The sequence below is a fragment of the Bos mutus genome, chromosome 5 (genome assembly GCF_027580195.1).
Source record: "Bos mutus isolate GX-2022 chromosome 5, NWIPB_WYAK_1.1, whole genome shotgun sequence".
NCBI classification, from domain to species: Eukaryota; Metazoa; Chordata; class Mammalia; order Artiodactyla; family Bovidae; genus Bos; species Bos mutus.
The window spans coordinates 73,421,091-73,442,023 of NC_091621.1; the positions used below are offsets into that span (position 1 = coordinate 73,421,091).

Sequence of the window (20,933 nt, forward strand, 5' to 3'; positions counted from 1 at the left end):
TTAATAACCACATTTCATAGACCCTAGATTTCTCTTAATACAGCATTTGTTGGATGATGTTTATAAATGAAAAATGTAGATATATGTACTTCCCAATGTGGTTGTACCAATATAAATTCAAATCAGTAAAGTGTAAGAGATCTCATTTATCTACATCTTCAACACTTGGTATTACTTATTTATTAGTTTTTGCCATTAAAATGGGTATGAAATATTATATTACTATGATCTTGACTTGCAGTTCTCAAGTTATGAGTGAAGCTGAGCATCTCTAAAAATACAGCTTTTTAGGTTATGTACTTCCTCTTCCATGAAGTGATTTTCAATTATTTTTCCCAATTTTTGTCTTTCTAATTATTTCATTACAGTTGTTTAAGGTTCTTGGTATTAATACTGTGCTCATTAAAAGTAATTGAAATATCTTCTCCCAGCTCAGTTTTCAAAAATTTTAAATTTAAAAACACTATACAGTGTTTTGATAAACACAAGTTCATAAAGAATCTGCCTGCCAGTGCAAAAGATACAGGTTCAATCCTAGATCTGGAAGATCCCCTGGAGAAGGAAATGGCAACCCACTCTGTATTCTTGCCTGGGAAATCCCATGGATAAACGAACCTGGCAGGCTACAGTCCATGGGGTCGCAAAAGAGCCAGACACAATTTAGCAACTAAACAACAACAAAGCCTTTTAATAGACAAAATAGTACAATATCTGGAACAAAGAATGTTGAAAAGAAGTATGAAAAAAGAAAAGAAAAGAATGAATAACAAACTAAACAAAATAAAAAAATTAAGGAAAGCTCATCCTAAGATTAGTGGGAAAGAGGTTAATAGAAGAGGACGAACTGAAGAGAGAAAGGCATCGGAATATCCCCATGACCTGATATGATAAGGATTACCGTAAGTTACAAAAGGAAATTATAATTTTACAGTGGCTCTAAATTTTAAAGATATTACTGAATAAAGTTCCACTCATAGGTAAATCTTCTTCATCTCACATATTGATTTCCTTTTAGAATCACAGAAAACATCATTCCAGCCCCATCCTCTCCCATCCCAGAAAACAACTGAAGCACATTCCTCTGCAGAAAAGTTGGGTTCATTTTGGTGCCAAAATCTAAGGAGAAACAAAGGGTAAAAATACTTCAGTGAATGCTGAGTGATTGGTTAGAAAGTACTTAGGATTAGGGTTGAAAAAATTGGGGTTCAGGATGAAAGAATATCCCAATGATGACTCCTTTTCTTTATATAGCCATCCTCAAAAAGCTCACATGCAGGTGATTTCCCTGATGGTTCAGTGGTTAATATTTTGCCTCCCAATGTAGAGGGCACAGGTTCCATCCCTGGTCAGGGAGCTAAAATCCCACATGCCTTGAGACCAAAAAACCAAAACATAAGCAGTATTGTAACAAATTCAATAAAGACTTTAAAAATGGTCCACATCAAAAAAAAAAAGTCTTAAAAATAAAACCACATGTGCAGACACATACTTTCACTCTTGCTAATCTAAAATTCTCCTGGAAAATAAGTTTTTATGAAACAAGGCAAGATTTAATGTTTTAAAATCTGATCTTCACTTCCTCCCCTATACAGACCACTTATCCTGACTTCTCTCACTTATGCACTCTTATCATATTTCTAAATCTCTCTGTTCTCATGGAGCTACACAAAGTGAGTATCAGAATGCTTGAGTCTGGGATACAATCTGTGGTAGGGTGGGACGGAAGGGACAGGACATTATTTTTTAAATTAAAAGACCTGGTACTGCTGCTGACTCATTTGACTTTAAGGAAGTAATTAAATTCTTCATCTACAAAGATAGGAATCACCATAAGTTCCCCAAATAGCTCACAAGGTTGTGTAATAATGTATAATTAAATTCAAGGTTTTTTAAAGTCACAAACAAATAGTATTATTATATAATTATCCTATTAGAATTTGAACATAATACTGCTTCAGACGTTTAAATCTTATTAGTTGGAGAAATACTTAACTGAATTGTTTAGGAGCAGCAAAAGTAACAGTTAAGAGCACCATCTTTGGACTCAAATAGAGTTGAGACTACTTTCTCATCTTACTAATTTATTGAACTTGGGCAATTTATTCTATTTCTTATCAGTAAAATGAGTTCTGAAAAAAAAGTTTTTATGAAATTTAGGTAAGATAATGCATGCATTTAGATAATCATAATCTAAATGATTGTTAGACTCTTGTTTTCATAATTATGGCCATTAGTATTAGCATTGATAGTTGCTGCTAACAAAATTTATCTAATTTTTTTGTGTAAACAAGGCACTAGGGTTCATTAATCTGAGTCTGCACTCACCTGACATTTTCCTTGTAAGGTGTCTGATCAATCCATTGCCAGTTGCCATTCCCTTGTGGGTCTGAGAGTCCCAGAAAATGTTTTATTCAGCTGCTGGATAATGAAATCCTATGTGAAGAAAAAGAGTCACAGACTGAAATTTCCAGGCTGGATCAAGTAAGGGTTATCTCTAGCTCTGGAGAAAAGAAAATGCAGGTATGAGGAACAGTGTCATGACAGCACACTGAACAAGAGTGATGGCTGAAAACACCAACATTATCCCAGAAGGAAGAAAGTGCTGTTCTATGAATTCCCATCTCAGACAATTTATTCTCTTCACCAAGAGACAATTCTTTTTCAATGTACAGACCAGTTTCTGTGCTTTAAATGTTTAATAAATTTTACAAATGTGTGTTTGTCATCTTATTTATCATTGTTTATCAGTAAAATTACATTTGGGTCATCAAAATTCAAATTTGTTTGTCTACTTTCCTAAGCAGTACTTCTCTAAGAAATAGATTTCAATACTTGCAGAAGTTAAACATAAAGGAGTTCTAACTAAGTTTTAACTGTAGTGTGCGATTAATTTCTGAAATTATTATTAGTTTTGACCAAGAGGAGCCAAGATAGAGAGTAGAAAGACCCCGAGTTCCCTCCTTTCACAGCACACCAGGATTACAACTATTTCTAGAGCAACTGGCAATGAGAATGACCTGCAGGCTAGTCAAAAGATCTTCTACAACTTAACAACAAAGTGACTGGCAGATGGGCCAGAGATACAGAGGAATCAAGATCCATACGCCCAGATAGGTAACCCATAGATGAGATAATAATTAAAATTACAGAGATTATCTACAAGAAGCAATAGACCATAGAGTAGTTAACTGGATAAAAAAAAAGCAAACTCCAGTGAGACTCACTTCAGTCTTAAGGACACACACAGATTGAAAGTGAACAAATGGAAAAAGATATTCCACACAAATGAAGCTAAAATGGAGCAGGGGTAGCAAAAAATGAATTTGGACCATTACCTTACACTGCATTAAAAAAAGAAGAATTCAAAATGGAAGAAAGACCTAAATATAAGACCCATAACTATAAAAATTGTGAAAGAAAACACAACAGAAATGTTCTAAGACACTGGATTTGCCAATTTTTTAGCTATGACACCAAAATCACAGGCAACAAAGAAAAAATAAACTAACTTAATCAAATTCTAAAATTTCTGAGCATCAAAGGAGATAATCAACAGGGTGTAAAGGGAACCTGTGAAATGGGGGGAAATATTTGAAAATCATATACCTGATAAGGAATTGATATCTAGAATATATAAAACTCCTATAGCTCAACAAAAAACCCCACAGATATCTCAACTTTTAGAATAGGGAGAATACTTGAATACACATTTCTCCAAAGAAGGCATGCAAATGATCAACAAATATATGAAAATATGCTTGATACTGCTAATCATTAAAGAAAAGGAAATCAAGTCACAATAAAATATAATTTCACACCCATTAGGATGGCCACTACTGGAATAAAGACAAAGAAAATAATGTGTTGTCAATAAAATGGAGAAATTGGAACCTTTGTGTGCTCTTTGTGGGACTATAAAATAGTGTAGCCACTGTGTAAAACAGTATAGTGGTTCCTCGAAAAATTCAAATTAGGATTACTATATGATCCAGCAATCCCACTTCTGAATATATATGCAGAATAATTGAAAGCAAAATTTCAAAGATCATCTGTGTTTATCTCAGCATTGTTCAGGAGAGCCAGGTGATGGAGCATCCCAAACGTCCATAAACATGTGAATGGATAAGTGATACATGTTTTATACATAGACTGGAATATTATTCGGGCTTACAAAGGAGGAAAATCCTGTCACATGCTACAAAATGGATAAAGTTTGAAGATATTACACTAAGTGAAATAAGGCAGTCACAAAAATACAAAATACTATATGATGACACTTGTATGAGGTATCTATAAGTATTAATAGTCAAACTCATAAATAAGGAAATTAAAAGGGTGGTTTCCAGGGACTGGAGGGAGGGGGAAATGGGTTGTCACTGTCCACTGGGTATAGAGTTCGGTTTGGCAAGATGAAAAAGTTGTTAAATCTTGTTATTGAGTTGGTCAAAAAGTTCATTTGGGTTTTTCCATAAGACATTAGCTCTAATACTTTGGTCACCTGATGCAAAGAGCTGACTCTTCTAAGAAAGGACTCTGATGCTGGGAAAGATCGAAGGCTGGAGGAGAAGGGGATGACAGAGGATGAGATGGTTGGATGGCATCACTGACTCAATGGACGTGAGTTTGAGCAAACTCCAGGAGATGGTGACAGACAGGGAAGCCTGGCATGCTGCAGTCCATGGGGTCGCAAAAAGTGAGACATGACTGAGCGACTAACCAACAATAAGACATTACAAATACAAATGTGAATATAGTTAGCACTACTAAACTGTACACTTAAAAAGAGTTAAGGTGGTAAGTTTTGTTATCCTGTTTTTAAAAAATTTTAATGTATACCTGTGGTGGGTTCATTTTGATGTTTGGCAAAACTAATACAATTATGTAAAGTTTAAAAATAAAATAAAATTAAAAAAATGTAATTAAAAAAAAATTTTAATGAAAAATAAAGAAAACCAAAGTACCTGCTCTGTTTCTGTGTTGATCACCACCAAGTGAGCTCCCATCCCAATGCAGTTCTGCTCACTCTTAGCCCAGAAATTCTCTTCAGAAGAAATAAAGTAGCAGCTGGAACCAAACGGCTTCCAGGTACCTGGGCAACATCCCCAAATCTTTTCTGCATTGTGTGAAAGGAAACGGTGAGTCTAAGATGAGAATAATAAGCTTAAAGGGCATGTTCTATACATATAAAATTCTGATGATCTGCAGTCGTTTTTCAAAGATAGGTTTCTTAATTCATGTATTTTCTTTCAGTTCCCTTAATTATATAATTTGATGCCATAGAATTGCTTGTAAATAAATATTATTCAACATTAATCCCTCAATATTTACTAAGGTTTGCCCATATAATTTTTCTGGATTTTTTTTTTGCCAAAAAAAGTCACTATCAATATATTTTTCCTATTCTTCATATTCTTTATATGTTAGAAGCACCAAATTCTTTCAGAGTTTCAAATTATCAACATAAGTTAGTCTGGAATTCCAGTTCTCCTTAATAATCTTGGGCAACCCACAGAGCCTCAAATTTTTAACATTTTAATAATGATAATTATTCTCAGGATGATTGTGGGAATTATAATTATTTATCATTAGAATTCTGTCTCTACCATTTATTATATATGTCCTTGAGCAAATTCCATAACCTCCTTGCACCCATTTTTTTAATCCTTAAAATGGAAATAACAATACCAAACTCAAGGTGAGAGTTAATCACATAATATATACAAAGCACTTTAAAGAATGCTTAAGATGTAATAATTATTCATAAATATTACCTAGTACTAATTTTTACACAGTATCAAGCACTTAAGACTATAAACAAATAGTTCTCCCCTTTCTCCTTCAAAGCACCAGTTTGTCACTCTCCTTAGATTAAAATATCTGCAACTAACTGTAAAAATATCCACTGATGTCTTTTATATGTACATATATATAATTTTAGCACATGTATATGTATATCTAAATAATATAACTTTGTTGGGTTTTGAACTTTCTTAAAGGTATTATATGTAGTCTTCTTGGGTTAATTTCTCATTCCATAATGCTAAAATTCATCCATATTGTTATATGTAGCTCTATTCTATTTGTGTTTTTTTTAATTATGGTCAAATTATTACATATTAAGTAATGAGGAAACATTTAAAGGCTTATAATTCATTTTATAATATTATAAAATGAATAAAATAGACTACATGAATATCATTTTAATATTGGCCCCCTTTAGAAATCTATCTTAATTCTATATTCTGATCACTATTAAAAATTGTCTTTTAACAAGACTTCTCAAAATGTGCCTTAGCAGATTATTTTAATTTTAAAAGTCTAATTTGACTGACTGTTTTGATAGTACGGATTGGTTTTGCCAATTAATTATACATTGCAAACATTTTTCACATGTTAAATACAAATCTCCAGTTCCAAGGTTGACAAAAATACTGAAAAATGTGATGAGTAGAAGAATTTGTCAAAAAGGCATATTGATTTTAATATATTTCCATTTCCTAACTGAGAATAATGGACTGATTAAAATGCTTTGTAAGTATTGAAAAATAGATGTAATTAATAGTCATTTGATAAGACTTCCTAAACATTTTTGGTGTACTTTCCAGAAATTGAGAAAGTAAATGACTACTGACTGAAAAATAGCAAGACTTTGTAAATTATTCCATTTATTATTCTTAACACCCAACAGCATTGAAAAATAACCTAATCAAATTCTCAGCAGACCATCACAAATAATTTTTGGTACTAGAACACTGTATGATTTCTGGAAAATTTTCAAAAAATTGACTGACATCCTAACAAAGCACATTCTATGCCTATCTATCTACTTATTTAGGTAAGTAAGGCTTATCTAAAGTTTGTGTTGCTAAAGTGAAAAACAGGAACAGAATTGACGTTGAATTCTCTCTCATTCTAGTAATAATGTTAACCAAGTAGATACTGTCTGATTGCATTTTTCAAGTCCCATTCATCTAACTAAGAGATGGACTTCCAATAGGATTTTGTTTTATTAGTAGTAACTTATCAATATTTAAAGTACATTTGAGATGTTTTGAACACAAGAAATTTCATTACACTTAAAGCTCAGTGTTCCACAGAATATAAATACATTAATAAAATTGGAGCATAACGGCTAGAAGCAGTCAAAATGTTTGGGCCTATACATGGATCACCATGAATGTGACAACTAATATGCAGACTGCTACCACAAACAATTGCCATTGGTGATGTGATATTCTGAAATAACAATGTTGAATAAACTTCTGAACAAAGGAAAAAATAAAAATATTAATGTACACTTATCTATATATTTTGGCAAATGGGGGAAGTGTGATGTAAATATTAGTCCAAGGGGGAAAAAGAATCATGTAAAATATCTAACCGTTAAATAATATATGTTATTCTTTTCCTTAATGTGGACCTTTTTAAAAGTTTTTACTGATTTTATTACAATATTGCTCTTGTTTTATGTTTTTTGCTTCTGTTTTGTGTTTTGACTCCCAATCAGACTTGCACCCCCTGCACTGGAAGATGGGGTCTTAACCACTGGACCACCAGGGAAGTCTTGGTTACTCCTTTTTTTTCAACGCATGATGAGAGTGGAGGTAACACTCTGTAATGCCATTAAGACACTGGTAGATACATTTTTAAAAGACGTAGCAGGTTTTTTAAACGTTAATATTAACAATGCTCCAGAAATTGAAGCCTTTGCTTCTGTGTGTGCTCAGTCGCTAAATTGTGTTCGACTCCGCAACACCAAGGACTGTAGCCCACCAGGCTCCTCTGTCCATGAGATTATCCAGGCAAGAATACTGGAGTGGGTCACCATTTTTTGCTTCTATAACATGATGCAAAAATATAGACATTGAATTAAATTATGTAAGTGAGAACATAATCTGTTTTGTTTACATTTACAAATTTATTTTTTATTTAAAAAAAAATTTTGCCCAACATATTACAGACAGAAAACTGTATAAAATTGATATATACATTAACAAATTATTGAAAGTTGAACATCCTTATAACTGCCACTTAGGTCAAGATATGGAATTTTACCAGCTACCCCAGATGGGCGTATATGTGCCCCATCTTAATCACAAGACCCTTTCTACTCCTCTAGATATAATAACTGCTTTTCGAAATCCTTTTAGGGGCTTGGCAAGCAGAACAGTTTGAATGTGACAGGTCGGGCTTCCCTGGTGGTCCAGTCGTTAGGACTGCCTGGCAATGGAAAGGACACCTGCCTGATCCCTGGTCCAGGAAGGCTGCACGTTCCATGGAGCCTCGAAATTTATGTGCCACAACTACTGAGCCTGTGTGCTGCAACTGTTAATACGGAAGCCTGCACGCCAAGAGACTGCGCTGCACAGCAAAGGAAGCCACCGCAGTGAGGAGCCCACGCACTGCAACCAGAGAAAGCCCGCGTGCGGCAACCAAGACCCACCACAGTCGAAAAATAAAATAAATAAATCTTTTTAAAAAAGAGGACAGGCCTTGGCAGAGCACAGGTCCACTGAAAAAACTCTGACTTTACCCATGCCTCTGAACATTTCAACACCAGGACTGGGTGGGGGAAAAAACGGGAAAGATACAATATGGATTTCAATTAGGTTTTAACTTCAATCAAATGGGAATTTTGTGTTTGAACTTTCATTTTTCATTGTCATAACAATTTGAAAAGTTATTGTTTAAAAGCTGGGCATTTATATTTGATGATATGGTATTACACAACATAATTTCATTCCATAAGCTTATCTGTAACTTAAATTGGTTGTGTTGAACACCCTGAGTGGCCATAACATTAAGTTGGATAGATTTAGAGAGTGAATTTGAAGTCTCTTATGTCAGATGAATGTAGAGTTAATTTAATTAATATCCATCTGTTTTGTTCAATTCAGAGTATTCTGAAGGCAAAGGCTTCCAGAAAAGTATTCTTTAAAATTTCAGTAGTTATGGTTGGAGTGTCTCCAGAAGTCAGGAGGAAGACAATCCTGATAGACTTATGTTTTCCTCCCCGGAAGGGCCACTCTACAGCTGTTTGACAAAAAATAAAACTCCAATGTGACAACAAAACCATAGGTCAGGGAGAATAAGGAAAATTACTCCTCAACACACCCATGCACTACATTCTTGCCAAATACCAAAAAAATGGGGGAATTTTCAACATCTCATATAAATACAAAGAAACCTCTGCCCTCTCATTACCTTTCATGAGTTTCTTCATAAAAGCAGAGGAGGAAATATTTAGTTCCTGAAATAGCAGGAGTCTAATGTCTATTTGGGTCTCATTACTTGGAAGGAGTCAAGTCATAATGACCACTGCAAACATGCACTTTGCCTTTCTTGGGCTTTTGTGAGTCAGGCCAGTGTTCAGCAGTTGTGGCGTGCGGGCTCAGTAGTTGCCACTCCTGAGCTCTAGAGCACAGGCTCAATAGTCGTAGTGCGGGAGCTTAGTTGCTTCACAGCATGTGAGATCTTCCTGGATCAGGGATCAAACCCACATCTACTGCTTGGCAGGTGGACTTTTTAACCACTGAACTCCCCTGAGCCTTGATATGGGCATTATTAATTGGGCATCTTAGATATCAAAAATATTTTATCCATTTGGTAGAGGGTGAGGGTAGTGTGAAACAAGAACCGTTAGGAATAATTTCCAGGGTGGGCTTCAGCAAATTATGAGGGTATGTTGGTAGCACATATTGAGGTCAACATGGCTGGAGGAGGCATTTTTTGAAGGCAAGTCTAGAACCTGATGTGAACAATGAAATTTAGAGATACATTAATTATATCCATGCAGCAACTTTGCGACCTGTGCTGTGCTTAATCACTCAGTCATGGCCGACTCCTTGCAACCCCATGGACTGTAACCCACCAGAAGCCTCTGTCCATGGGGATTCTCCAGGCAAGAATACTGGAGTGGGTTGCCATGCTCTCTTCCAGGGAATCTTTCCCAACCCAGGGATCGAACCCAGATCTCCCACATTTCACCAGATTCTTTACCATCTGAGCAACTAGGGAAGCCCGCAGCAACTTTATTTTTTTTTAATAGAATAAACCAATCTTGAACTCAACCCTGACCTCTCTCTAAGAAAAAGGGAAGTCTAGTTAAACATTGCAACACCTTACCTGTCACCCTTGTCCCTTCACTGAAGCAGGTTAGATTTGAATGGTGTGTGTGCAGTTCAGACAGCCTTTTGCCAATGTTGCCATGTGTAAAATAATAAGTCACTGTAAAAGGAGAAGAAGGATTAGTATCCTTCCGTTTTTTCACTATTGAGCCTTATGCTCTAAATCTGTGCCACGCTGGCTTACCTGCAACTGCCACCACTCTCTTCTTTCTAAGCCAGCTCAATAAAGACCATGCTGATTGTATATGGAATCTAGGGGAAATGTACTGATGAACCTATTTGCAGGGCAGGAATAGAGACCTGCACATAGAGAATGACTTGCGGACACAGGGTGAGAAGGGGAGGGCGGGACGAATTGAGAAAGTAGCATTGACTTATCTACACTACCATGTGTAAAATGGATAGCTAGTGAGAAGCTGCCATATAGCACAGGGAGCTCAGCTGGGTGCTCTGTGATGACCTAGAGGGGTGGGATGGGGGCGTGGAAGAGAGGCATAAGAGGGAGAGGATATATGTATCCATATGGCTGATTCACACTGTTGCACAGCAGAAACTAATGCAATTGTGTGTTGTGTGTTAGTCACTCAGTCGTGTCCGACTCTTTGAGATGCCCTGAACTATAGCCCATCAGGCTCCTCTGTCCATGGAATTCTCCAGGCAAGAATACTGGAGTAGGTTGCCATTTATACTCCAATTAAAAAAAAAATGTTTACTGCTTGCTTGTATGCATTATCATGTTTGTTTTTATGCCTACACATTTATTTTTTACTCTTTCCCCCATTAAAATTTAAGATCTATGTTCTAGGGCAGAGATTCTGTTTTCTTTTCTTTTTTTTTTTTTTGCCATTAGTTTTTATAAGAGTATGGTTGCTTTACAATATTGTATTAATTTCTACTGTCCAGCAAAGTGAATGAGCCATACATCTACATATATCCTCTCCCTTTTGGACTTTCTTCCCATTCAAGTCACCCCTGAGCATTAAATAGGGTTCCCTGTGCTATTATACAGTATGTTCTCATTAGTTGAGATTCTGTTTTCTATACCAGTTAATCACCTAGAGCTGTGACGATCACAATAATCAATAGACACTGTTCATTCACTGGCTATCTGCTTCTCTTCAATTTTTTTAACTCTTTATTTTGTATTGGTGTATAGCCAATTAACAATGTTGTGATAGTTTCGTGTGGACAGTAAAGGGACTCAGCCGTATATATACATGTATCCATTCTCCCCCAAACTCCCCTCCCATCGAGGCTGCCACATAACATTGAGCAGAGTTCCATGTTCTATACAGTAGGTTCCTTGTTGGTTATCCATTTTAAATATAGAAGTATGTACATGTCCATCCATAACCCCCTAACTATCTCTTTCCTCCATACTTTCCCCACCCCCTGATCCAGCAACTATAAGTTCATTCTCTAAGTCTGTGAGTCTTTTTCTGTTTTGCAAGTAAGTTCATTTGTATCCTTTTTTTTTTTTTTAGATTCCACATATAAGGGATGTCATATGATATTTCTCCTTTTCTGTCTGATTTACTTCATTCAGTATGACAATATCTAGGTCTACCCATCTTCCTGCAAGTGGCATTATTTGATTTTTTAATGGCTGAGTAATATTCCATTGTATACATATACCACATCTTTTTTATCCATTCACCTGTTGATGGACATCTAGGTTGTTCCATGTCTTAGCTATTGTAAACAATGCTGCAATGAACATTGGGGCACATGTATCCTTTGGATCATGTTTTGCTCCAGATATATACCCAGAAGTGGGGTTGCAGGGTCTTATGGTAGCTCTCCTTAATGTTAATAATCCTGAAGTGAGTTTTCAGTTTATTCCAGTATTTTTTAAAATTTCTGACTGCTGGTAGCTACACTTAAACACAGAGGATAAATAACAACCAAGGGGAGCCTTTAAACCTTTAGAGTCATTTTAAATGTCTCAAATGAACATAAACTTTTATGTTCAGGGTGTGCACATTGAGTAAGACCTGTTCTCTTTCAGATCCTGACTTGATTCTTCACTCATATTCTTCTCGTCCTTCTGTTATTGAAACCCTGTACTATCAAACGTTACTACCTCTCTCTTAGCCTATGTCTTGGAGTTATGAATACCTGCTTCCTCTTGATTACTGAAATAACTACCATTAAACCCCTTTCTCTCTTGCACTTGACCCTGTAAAGTAAAGCAAATTCTAATCCTGGTGATAATTCTTTGTGCTTTAATGAAGACTATAAGATTGATTTACATGTCAGAAGGAGCTTCAAATATGGCCCATTTGACATAGGAAGACAGTTTCACCCCCTCAGATTATTCAATAACTATTTTTAACCACCTTGTCAGTGAATAGAGAACTAAATTGTGGGTTAGAGAGCAAAAAGGCCTCTAAGACTTCTCACAAAATGAACTTGAACTATTTAACTGGAAGCAAAGGGAACAGGAAAGAAATACTTTATTCTCTTCTAGTTCCAATATTCCACTTGAAAACTTTTTCCTTTCCTAGTGGGAAAGACTCCCACATGAAAGCCAAAGACCCTAATGTAAAGTATTATGATCATAAAGGCAGTTATGGCCGTCCTCTCACTAGAGGGCTTTATGACACATGATCACAGTGAACCCAGGAGTGAAGATGGAGTCCTCGAGGATGGCGTCCTCAAGGATGGTGACAAGCAACATACAATCTAGGTGAGGTCATGATTGGGTAAATGCTAGTAAAACCAGGCAAAATAAATCTGGAAGAAGAACCAGTTATCAAAACATGGAGGAAGCAGAGAAAAGGGAGGAGCAGGGGAGAGGAAAATGAAGAAAAAGCATGACATTCCGAGTAAGAGCTAACATATTAATTCATGAAGGAGAACATATTCTAGGGAAGGGGTCCCCAATCTCTGGGATCTAATGCCTGATGATCTGAGGTGGAGCTGATGTAATAATAATAACAGAAATAAAGCTCACAATAAGTGTAATGTGCTTGAATCATCCTAAAACCATTGCCCACCTTAACCCCTAGTTTGTGGGAAAATTGTCTTTCACAAAGTGGGTGTCTGGTGCCAAAAAGTTTGAGGATCACTGCCTAGAGGGTCTACATAGAACTTGATGGGGAAGGGATCAAGGGACATAGCCCCTCAATGCTGAACTTACCCACACAGCTCACAATGAAACATGCACTGAGGAGGGCTAAGCCAAGTACTGCAATACACCAGAGCCTCATCCGGAAGCAGGATTCTGCATTCCCTGTCAAGTCAGCAAGACAGATGTAGTTACCAGGAGTTCCAGGAAGCAAGAGACCCTAAGAAGCTTAGAGCAATGAAGACATCAGATGAAGAATCTCAGAGTAATTAAAAGACTTAAATAAGAAGAGAACTTAGGGGACTCCCCTGGCAATCCAGTGGTTAAGAATCTGCCTTGCAATGCAGGAGACACAGGTTCCACCCCTGGCCGCAGAGATAAGATCCCACATGCTGTGGGGCAACTGAACCCACATGCCTCAACTAAGACCTAACACAATCAAGTAAGTAAATAAGTATCTTTTTAAAAATAGAGAGAGAGCTTAGAAATGCCTTCAAGATTAAATAACCAGGTAGTGGCTCTCAAAGGTGGACCTAGTGGTGAAGAACCCGCCTGCCAATGCAGGAGATATGAGACACGGGTCCAATCCTTGGGTCACGAAGATCCCCTGGAGAAAAAAATGGCAACCCACTTGAGTATTCTTGCCTGGAAAACTCCATGGACAGAGGAGTCTGGTGGACTACCATCCATGGGGTCACAAAGAGTCGGACATGACTGAAGCAACTTAGCAGCAGCTCTCAGGTCTTAAACAATCCAGGCAAAACTCATCCTCAGTCAAAGGTAATTTCCATTTCCTTCTTCTCTCTTCTTAATATTATAATCATCTGTTGACTTCCCCATCTTTCTCAAAATATCATTTCTGCCTCTTACTTCTCATAAATCTCTGTGGTATGTGGTTTCTTATACTTTCAAGTGAGCCTGGCCTCTGAGGAATTATTCTTTCTTTCAGTCTTCCATGACTCCACAATGTGGTCCAACCTCTTTCCCATCCATTTGTCTGTTGTCTACCTCTTCTCTCCAGATGACTCATCGTTTCATCACACACTTATACCTTTCTTTCTTGAATGGAGAAAAGGAATACTTACCTTCCCGCACCATTCTGTGGGCTCCCTGTGTTCAGAAGGCCCAAGAGCCTCTTTCTCTTTCTCTGTCTCTCTGAAGATGTTACCCAGAGCTCTGGCTTCATTCAAAGAAGTCAGAGCTCAGAGATGAACTGCTGAACACTCTGATGTGACTAAGAGACATCCAATATAAAGGGGACCTTGAAAGAAGAAGTCGCGGTTGGGACTATAGATTCCAGTGATTTTAAATAGTGGGTAAAATGAAAGAGAAACTGAGAAACCTAGCCTAAACTGTTCATGAGAACTTCAACAAGAATCTCATTTGTTCACTTTCTGACACGAAGTCTCTCTCTCTGATTCCTACTCAGAATAGAGTAGGAATCTTTTAAAAAATTACTTGTAAGATGTAATTAATTCAGTGGTCCTTAGCCAATTTGAGGGGGCTTTCCTTGTGGCCGAGTGGTAAAGAATCTGCCTGCCAATGTAGAAGACTTGGGTATAATCCCTGGGTAAGGCAGATCCCTTGAAAAGGAAATGGCAACCCACTCCAGTATTCTTGCCTGGGAAATCCCATGGGCAGAGGAGCCTGGTAGACATGAGTTTGAGTGAACTCCGGGAGTTGGTGACGGACTGGGAGGCCTGGCGTGCTGCAATTCATGGGGTCACAAAAGAGTCAGACATCATTTAGCAACTAAACAACAAGCCAGTTTTTACATTGAGTTTTATGTAAGACTTAACCCATGTGTTTAATAGTGTCCTAGGAAGTGAGCAAAAGTCTGATTGAATAGATATGACTTAGATAGTAAGGGTTAATATAATAAATTATATAAAGAACCATGGACATTGTTTAGGAATATAATTGCAAAGTGAAAGAGACTGGAATCTATCTGTAAAAGTGATAAAACATTCTTATTGGCCATTTCGTGGACGCCGGGTGTGCGAGAGCATCCGGGAACGCCGGGCGGGAGGTGGACCGGGAAGACCTAACCTAGGTTCTGTGGATTTGAACCTCCGCATTTCTAACCCAAGATCTCGAAATGCATCGTGATTCCTGTCCATTGGACTGTAAAGTTTATGTAGGTAATCTTGGAAACAATGGTAACAAGACTGAATTGGAACGAGCTTTTGGCTATTATGGACCACTCCGAAGTGTGTGGGTTGCTAGAAACCCTCCCGGCTTTGCTTTTGTTGAATTTGAAGATCCCCGAGACGCAGCTGATGCTGTCCGAGAGCTAGATGGGAGAACACTCTGTGGCTGCCGAGAAAGAGTGGAACTATCGAATGGTGAAAAGAGAAGTCGTAATCGTGGCCCACCTCCTTCTTGGGGTCATCGCCCTCGAGATGATTATCGGAGGAGGAGTCCTCCACCTCGACGCAGATCTCCAAGACGGAGAAGCTTCTCCCGCAGCCGGAGCAGGTCCCTTTCTAGAGATAGGAGAAGAGAGAGATCACTGTCCCGGGAGAGAAATCACAAGCCGTCCCGATCTTTCTCTAGGTCTTGTAGCCGATCTAGGTCAAATGAAAGGAAATAGAAGACCAGTTGGCAAGAGGAGTGGTGTACAGGAAATAACTTCATTTGACAGGAGTATGTACAGAAAATTCAAGTTTTGTTTGAGACTTCATAAGCTTGGTGCATTTTTAAAATGTTTTAGCTGTTCACATTTGTTTGTCTGTTGGAACAGTGACACAAAGGTGTAATTCTCTATGGTTTGAAATGGATCATATGAGGCATGTAATATCAAGAATTGTTATTTTACAATGTTCCCTTAAGCAAAATTTAATTTGCTTTGAATTTTAGTCTTGCATAGGCTGATAATAAACCTCTTAACTCCTGCCCAGACGATGTTTAACATTATGGAAATAAAAACTGGCAAAAATTGGAAGATTTTTTTTTCAACATACCTGGGATATGGTATGCAGCTGTAGTAAGCAGTTTTTAAAAGCTGCTGTGAACTCAAAAGCCAGCTGGAAAAATTAAAGCTGCACCCTTAAACTAGATTAGAGGTTTAAAAATCCCACTAGTCTTTACACTGGACAAAAGGTTGTCCAGTTGGTGTAGAATCTAAGAAGTTTCAAGGAAGTTAGTTTACCTTTGCTTTAGGTTGTAAGTTCATTCTGTGATTGCTATATATGAATACATAGCTCTTTGTAACGTTCTTTATTTGGAAATATGAGACTACTCAAGATAACAAATGTCCTGCCAGTTTAAGGGTACATTGTAGAGCTGAACTGAGTTACTGTGCAAGATTCTTTTTTCATGCTGTCATTTGTAATATGTTTTGTGAGAATCCTTGGGATTAAAGTTTTGGTTACAAAAAAAAAAAAAAAAAAATTCTTATTACATCAAGACCAAGACTGAAGAACATTTAGTAATATATTACAATCTCCTTGATTAAGTAACAAGGAGCTTGAAGTGGTATAACATGAAGGGTGAGCTTTATTAATTTCTTGTTATTACTCAAGGGCTTAGGGATCCTTCCTCACATACAGTTTCCAGAATGTAGAGTTTTCTGTTAATATTACATATATCTCCACAATCTCAATTGAGCAACCACAAATACAAGAAACAAAAATCAAAACTACCATGGATGTATGACTATTGAACTCAGCAGGATTTGCTTGTTTGTTTTTCTGGCTGTGCCATGCAGCATGTGGGATCTTTACTCCCGGACCAGTAATCAAAGCCATACCTCCTACATTGGGAGCTCAGAGTCTTAACCACTGGACCACCAGGGAAGTCCCAACTCAGCAGGACTTTTTAAGTAATAGGATAGTTATCAATAATAATGAAAATAGACATTGAGACTAGGATTAAAAACCCACAGAAGTCTCCCCCCACCAATTAGTTTGGGATGCAACAAGTCATAATGGGAGAAGAAGTGATTATAAAATGTCATCATCTGTTTCCAGTTCCCCTTAGAGATGAAGAAACATAAACCCAAGGATGAAACCATTTCATGGTCCAGAAAAAGAATATTCTCCTCAAACGTGGAGAAAAGGGAACTCCATACACAGTTGGTGAAAATGTAAATTGGTATAGCCACTATGGAAAACAGTATGGAGATTCTCTAAAAAACTAAGAGTAGAACCATATGATCCAGTATTTCCACTCCTGGGTATATATCCAGCAAAAATAAAAACTCTAATTTTAAAAGACGCACTATCAATCAGCATTGGATCTGATTGACATTCATAGAATATTTTATCCAAAATACACACTTGTCCCCAGCTCACATAGAATACTACCAAGATAGGCCACATTCTGGTCCATAAAATACACTTTAACAAATTTAAAATAATGGGAATTATACAATGTCTGCTGTCAGTCCACAGTGGTATTAAACTAAAAGTCAGTAATAGAAGAACAGCTGGAAAATCCCAAAATACTTGGAGATTAAACAACACACCTCTAGGGTACTCTTTCTACCCCCTTCTGATGGCTAAGTCAGAAGCTTTCTCTATCTCCTTTATACTTTAATAAAACTTTATTACACCAAAAAAATAAATAAATAAATAAACAACACACCTCTAAAAGACACAAGAGTCAGAGAAGAATTTCTTTTTTTAGCCATGCCACAGGGCGTGCAGGGTTTTAATTCCCCCACCAGGGATCAAACCAGGCCTACAGCAGTGAAAGAGTCGAGTCCTAACCACTGAATCACCAGGGAATTCCCCCCAGTTTTTTAAATTTTAATTAAATGAAATGAAATGTATCAAAATTTATGGGCTATAGCAAAAGAAATGCCTAGAGGAAAGTTTTATATCATTGAAGCCCTATATCAGAAAAGACGAAAGACCTAAAATCAGTAACTTAAGCTTCCACCTTCAGATCAGATCGGATCAGATCAGTTGCTCAGTCGTGTCCAACTCTTTGCGACCCCATGAATCGCAGCACGCCAGGCCTCCCTGTCCATCACCAACTCCCGGAGTTCACTCAGACTCACGTCCATCGAGTCAGTGATGCCATCCAGCCATCTCATCCTCTGTCGTCCCCTTCTCCTCCTGCCCCCAATCCCTCCCAGCATCAGAGTCTTTTCCAATGAGTCAACTCTTCGCATGAGGTGGCCAAAGTACTGGAGTTTCAGCTTTAGCATCAGTCCTTCCAAAGAAATCCCAGGGCTGATCTCCTTCACAATGGACTGGTTGGATCTCCTTGCAGTCTAAGGGACTCTCAAGAGTCTTCTCCAACACCACAGTTCAAAAGCATCAATTCTTCGGTGCTCAGCCTTCTTCACAATCCAACTCTCACATCCATACCTGACCACAGGAAAAACCATAGCCTTGACTAGACGAACCTTTGTTGGCAAAGTAATGTCTCTGCTTTTGAATATGCTATCTAGGTTGGTCATAACTTTCCTTCCCAGGAGTAAGCGTCTTTTAATTTCATGGCTGCAATCACCATCTGTAGTGATTTTGGAGCCCAGAAAAATAAAGTCTGACACTGTTTCCACTGTTTCCCCATCTGTTTCCCAGACAACTATAAAAACAGAGAAAATTAAATCCAAAATAAGTAGAAGAAAAATAAATAATAAAAGTGAGAGTAGAAATTAATGAAATTGAAAACAGCAAAACAATAAAGATAAGGAAACCAAAAGTTTGTTCTTTAAAAAATATCAACAAAATTATTTTAAAAATCAACAAAATTGATAATCTCCTAGCCAGTTAATGAAGAAAAGAATGAGAGAAGACGTAAATTACCAAAATTAGAAGTGAAAAAGAAGTTATAAAAGGAGTTATCATGAATGACCCACACAGACGTTAAAAGAATAACTAAGAAATATTATGGGAAAAGCCCACATAACTACATGCATTACAGAATGTGGATCACTTCTATTCATTGCTATAACACTGTTCTCAAAGCAGCTTACAATTAGCATTCTTATAAACATCTTTGTTAGACATGCACCTTAACACTCCCCTGCACGCATTTCAGGATAGTGGTCATGTCTACTCACTGACATAACAGTGGTCTGAACTCAACTTGCAAATTGCATTTTGGTTGTTGCTGTTTAGTCATTAAGTCACATCTGACTCTTTTGAGATCCCATGGACTGTAGACCACCAGGCTCCTCTGTCCATGAAATTCTCTGGGCAAGAATATTGGAGCAGGTTGCCATTCCCTTCTACAGGGGATCTTCCTGATCCAGGAATCAAACCCAGGTCAATCTGCCTGTAATGCAGGCAGATTCTTTACTGTCTGCAAAATTAGATAGTCTCTTTGGAAGTCTGGCAGTTTCTTACAAAGCCATGCATAATCTTAACATAAAATACAGCAACTGTGCTCTGCTCTTAGATATTTACCTAAATGAGCTAAAAGCATGTTCACAAAAAAAAAATCTGCACATGAATGTTTTGTTATTGTTGTTTAGTCCCTGAGCCATACTCGACTCTTTTGGAACCCCTTGGACTGTAGCCCGCCAGGTTCCTCTGTCCATGAAACTTCCTAGGCAAGAACACTGGAGTGGGTTGCCATTTCCTTCTCCGGAGGATCTTCCCAACCCAGGGATCAAATCCAAGTCTATGTGAATGTTTACAGCAGCTTTATTCACAGTTGTCAAAAACTGGAAACAACCATGATGTCCTTTGGTAGGTAAGTAGATAAACTGTTGGATCTAATATCTGTTGGATCATCGAAAAAGTAAGAGAGTTCCAGAAAAACACCTATTTCTGCTTTATTGACTATGCCAAAGCCTTTGACTGTGTGGATCACAACAAACTGTGGAAAATTCTGAAAGAGATGGGAATACCAGATCACCTGACCTGCACCTGAGAAATATGTATGCAGGTCAAGAAGCAATGGTTAGAAGCAGACATGGAACAGACTGGTTGCAAATTGGGAAAGGAGTACATTAAGGCTGTATATTGTCACCCTGCTTATTTAACTTATATGCAGAGTACATCATGTGAAATGCCAGGCTGGATGAAGCACAAGCTGGAAGCAAGATTGCCAGGAGAAATATGAATAACCTCAGATACACAGATGACACCACCCCTAGGGCAGAAAGCAAAAAGGAACTAAAGATCCTCTTGATGAAAGTGAAAGAGGAGAATAAACAAGTTGGCTTAAAGCTCAACATTCAGAAAATTAAGATCACAGCATCTGGTCCCATCACTTCATGGCAAATAGATGGGGAAATAATGGAAAGAGTGACAGACTTTATTTGGGGCGGGGGGGGAGGCTTCAAAATTACTGCAGATGGTGACTGCAGCCATGAAACTAAAAGATGCCTGCTTCAGATGAAATCAAAAAAGAAATCAAAATTTGCATAGAAACGAATGAAAATGAAAACACAACAACCCAAAACCTGTGGGACACTGTAAAAGCAGTCCTAAGGGGAAAGTTCATAGCAATACAGGCATACCTCAAGAAACAAGAAAAAAGTCAAATAAATAACCTAACTCTACACCTAAAGCAACTAGAAAAGGAAGAAATGAAGAACACCAGGGTTAGTAGAAGGAAAGAAATCTTAAAAATTAGGGCAGAAATAAATGCAAAAGAAACAAAAGAGACCATAGCAAAAATCAACAAAGCCAAAAGCTGGTTCTTTGAAAAGATAAATAAAATTGACAACCATTAGCCAGACTCATCAAGAAACAAAGGGAGAAAAATCAAATCAATAAAATTGGAAATGAAAATGGAGATATCACAATAGACAACACAGAAATACAAAGGAT

The 20,933-nt window shown here is 37.4% G+C and overlaps 1 protein-coding gene and 1 pseudogene across 1 annotated transcript; one reads left to right on the top strand and one right to left on the bottom strand.

Annotated features, from left to right (window-relative positions):
• Positions 1–668: 668 nt before the first annotated feature.
• CLEC6A (C-type lectin domain containing 6A) lies at positions 669–14,461 on the bottom strand. The gene is given in 7 exon segments (XM_070370017.1): positions 669–1,116; positions 2,326–2,406; positions 2,408–2,433; positions 4,962–5,113; positions 10,126–10,227; positions 13,270–13,362; positions 14,283–14,461. Coding segments are annotated over 7 exon segments (612 nt in total). The 5' UTR covers positions 14,296–14,461; the 3' UTR covers positions 669–971.
• A 718-nt stretch (positions 14,462–15,179) lies between these two features.
• On the top strand, positions 15,180–16,530 carry LOC102266907 (serine/arginine-rich splicing factor 3 pseudogene; annotated as a pseudogene).
• The last annotated feature ends 4,403 nt before the right edge of the window (positions 16,531–20,933 follow it).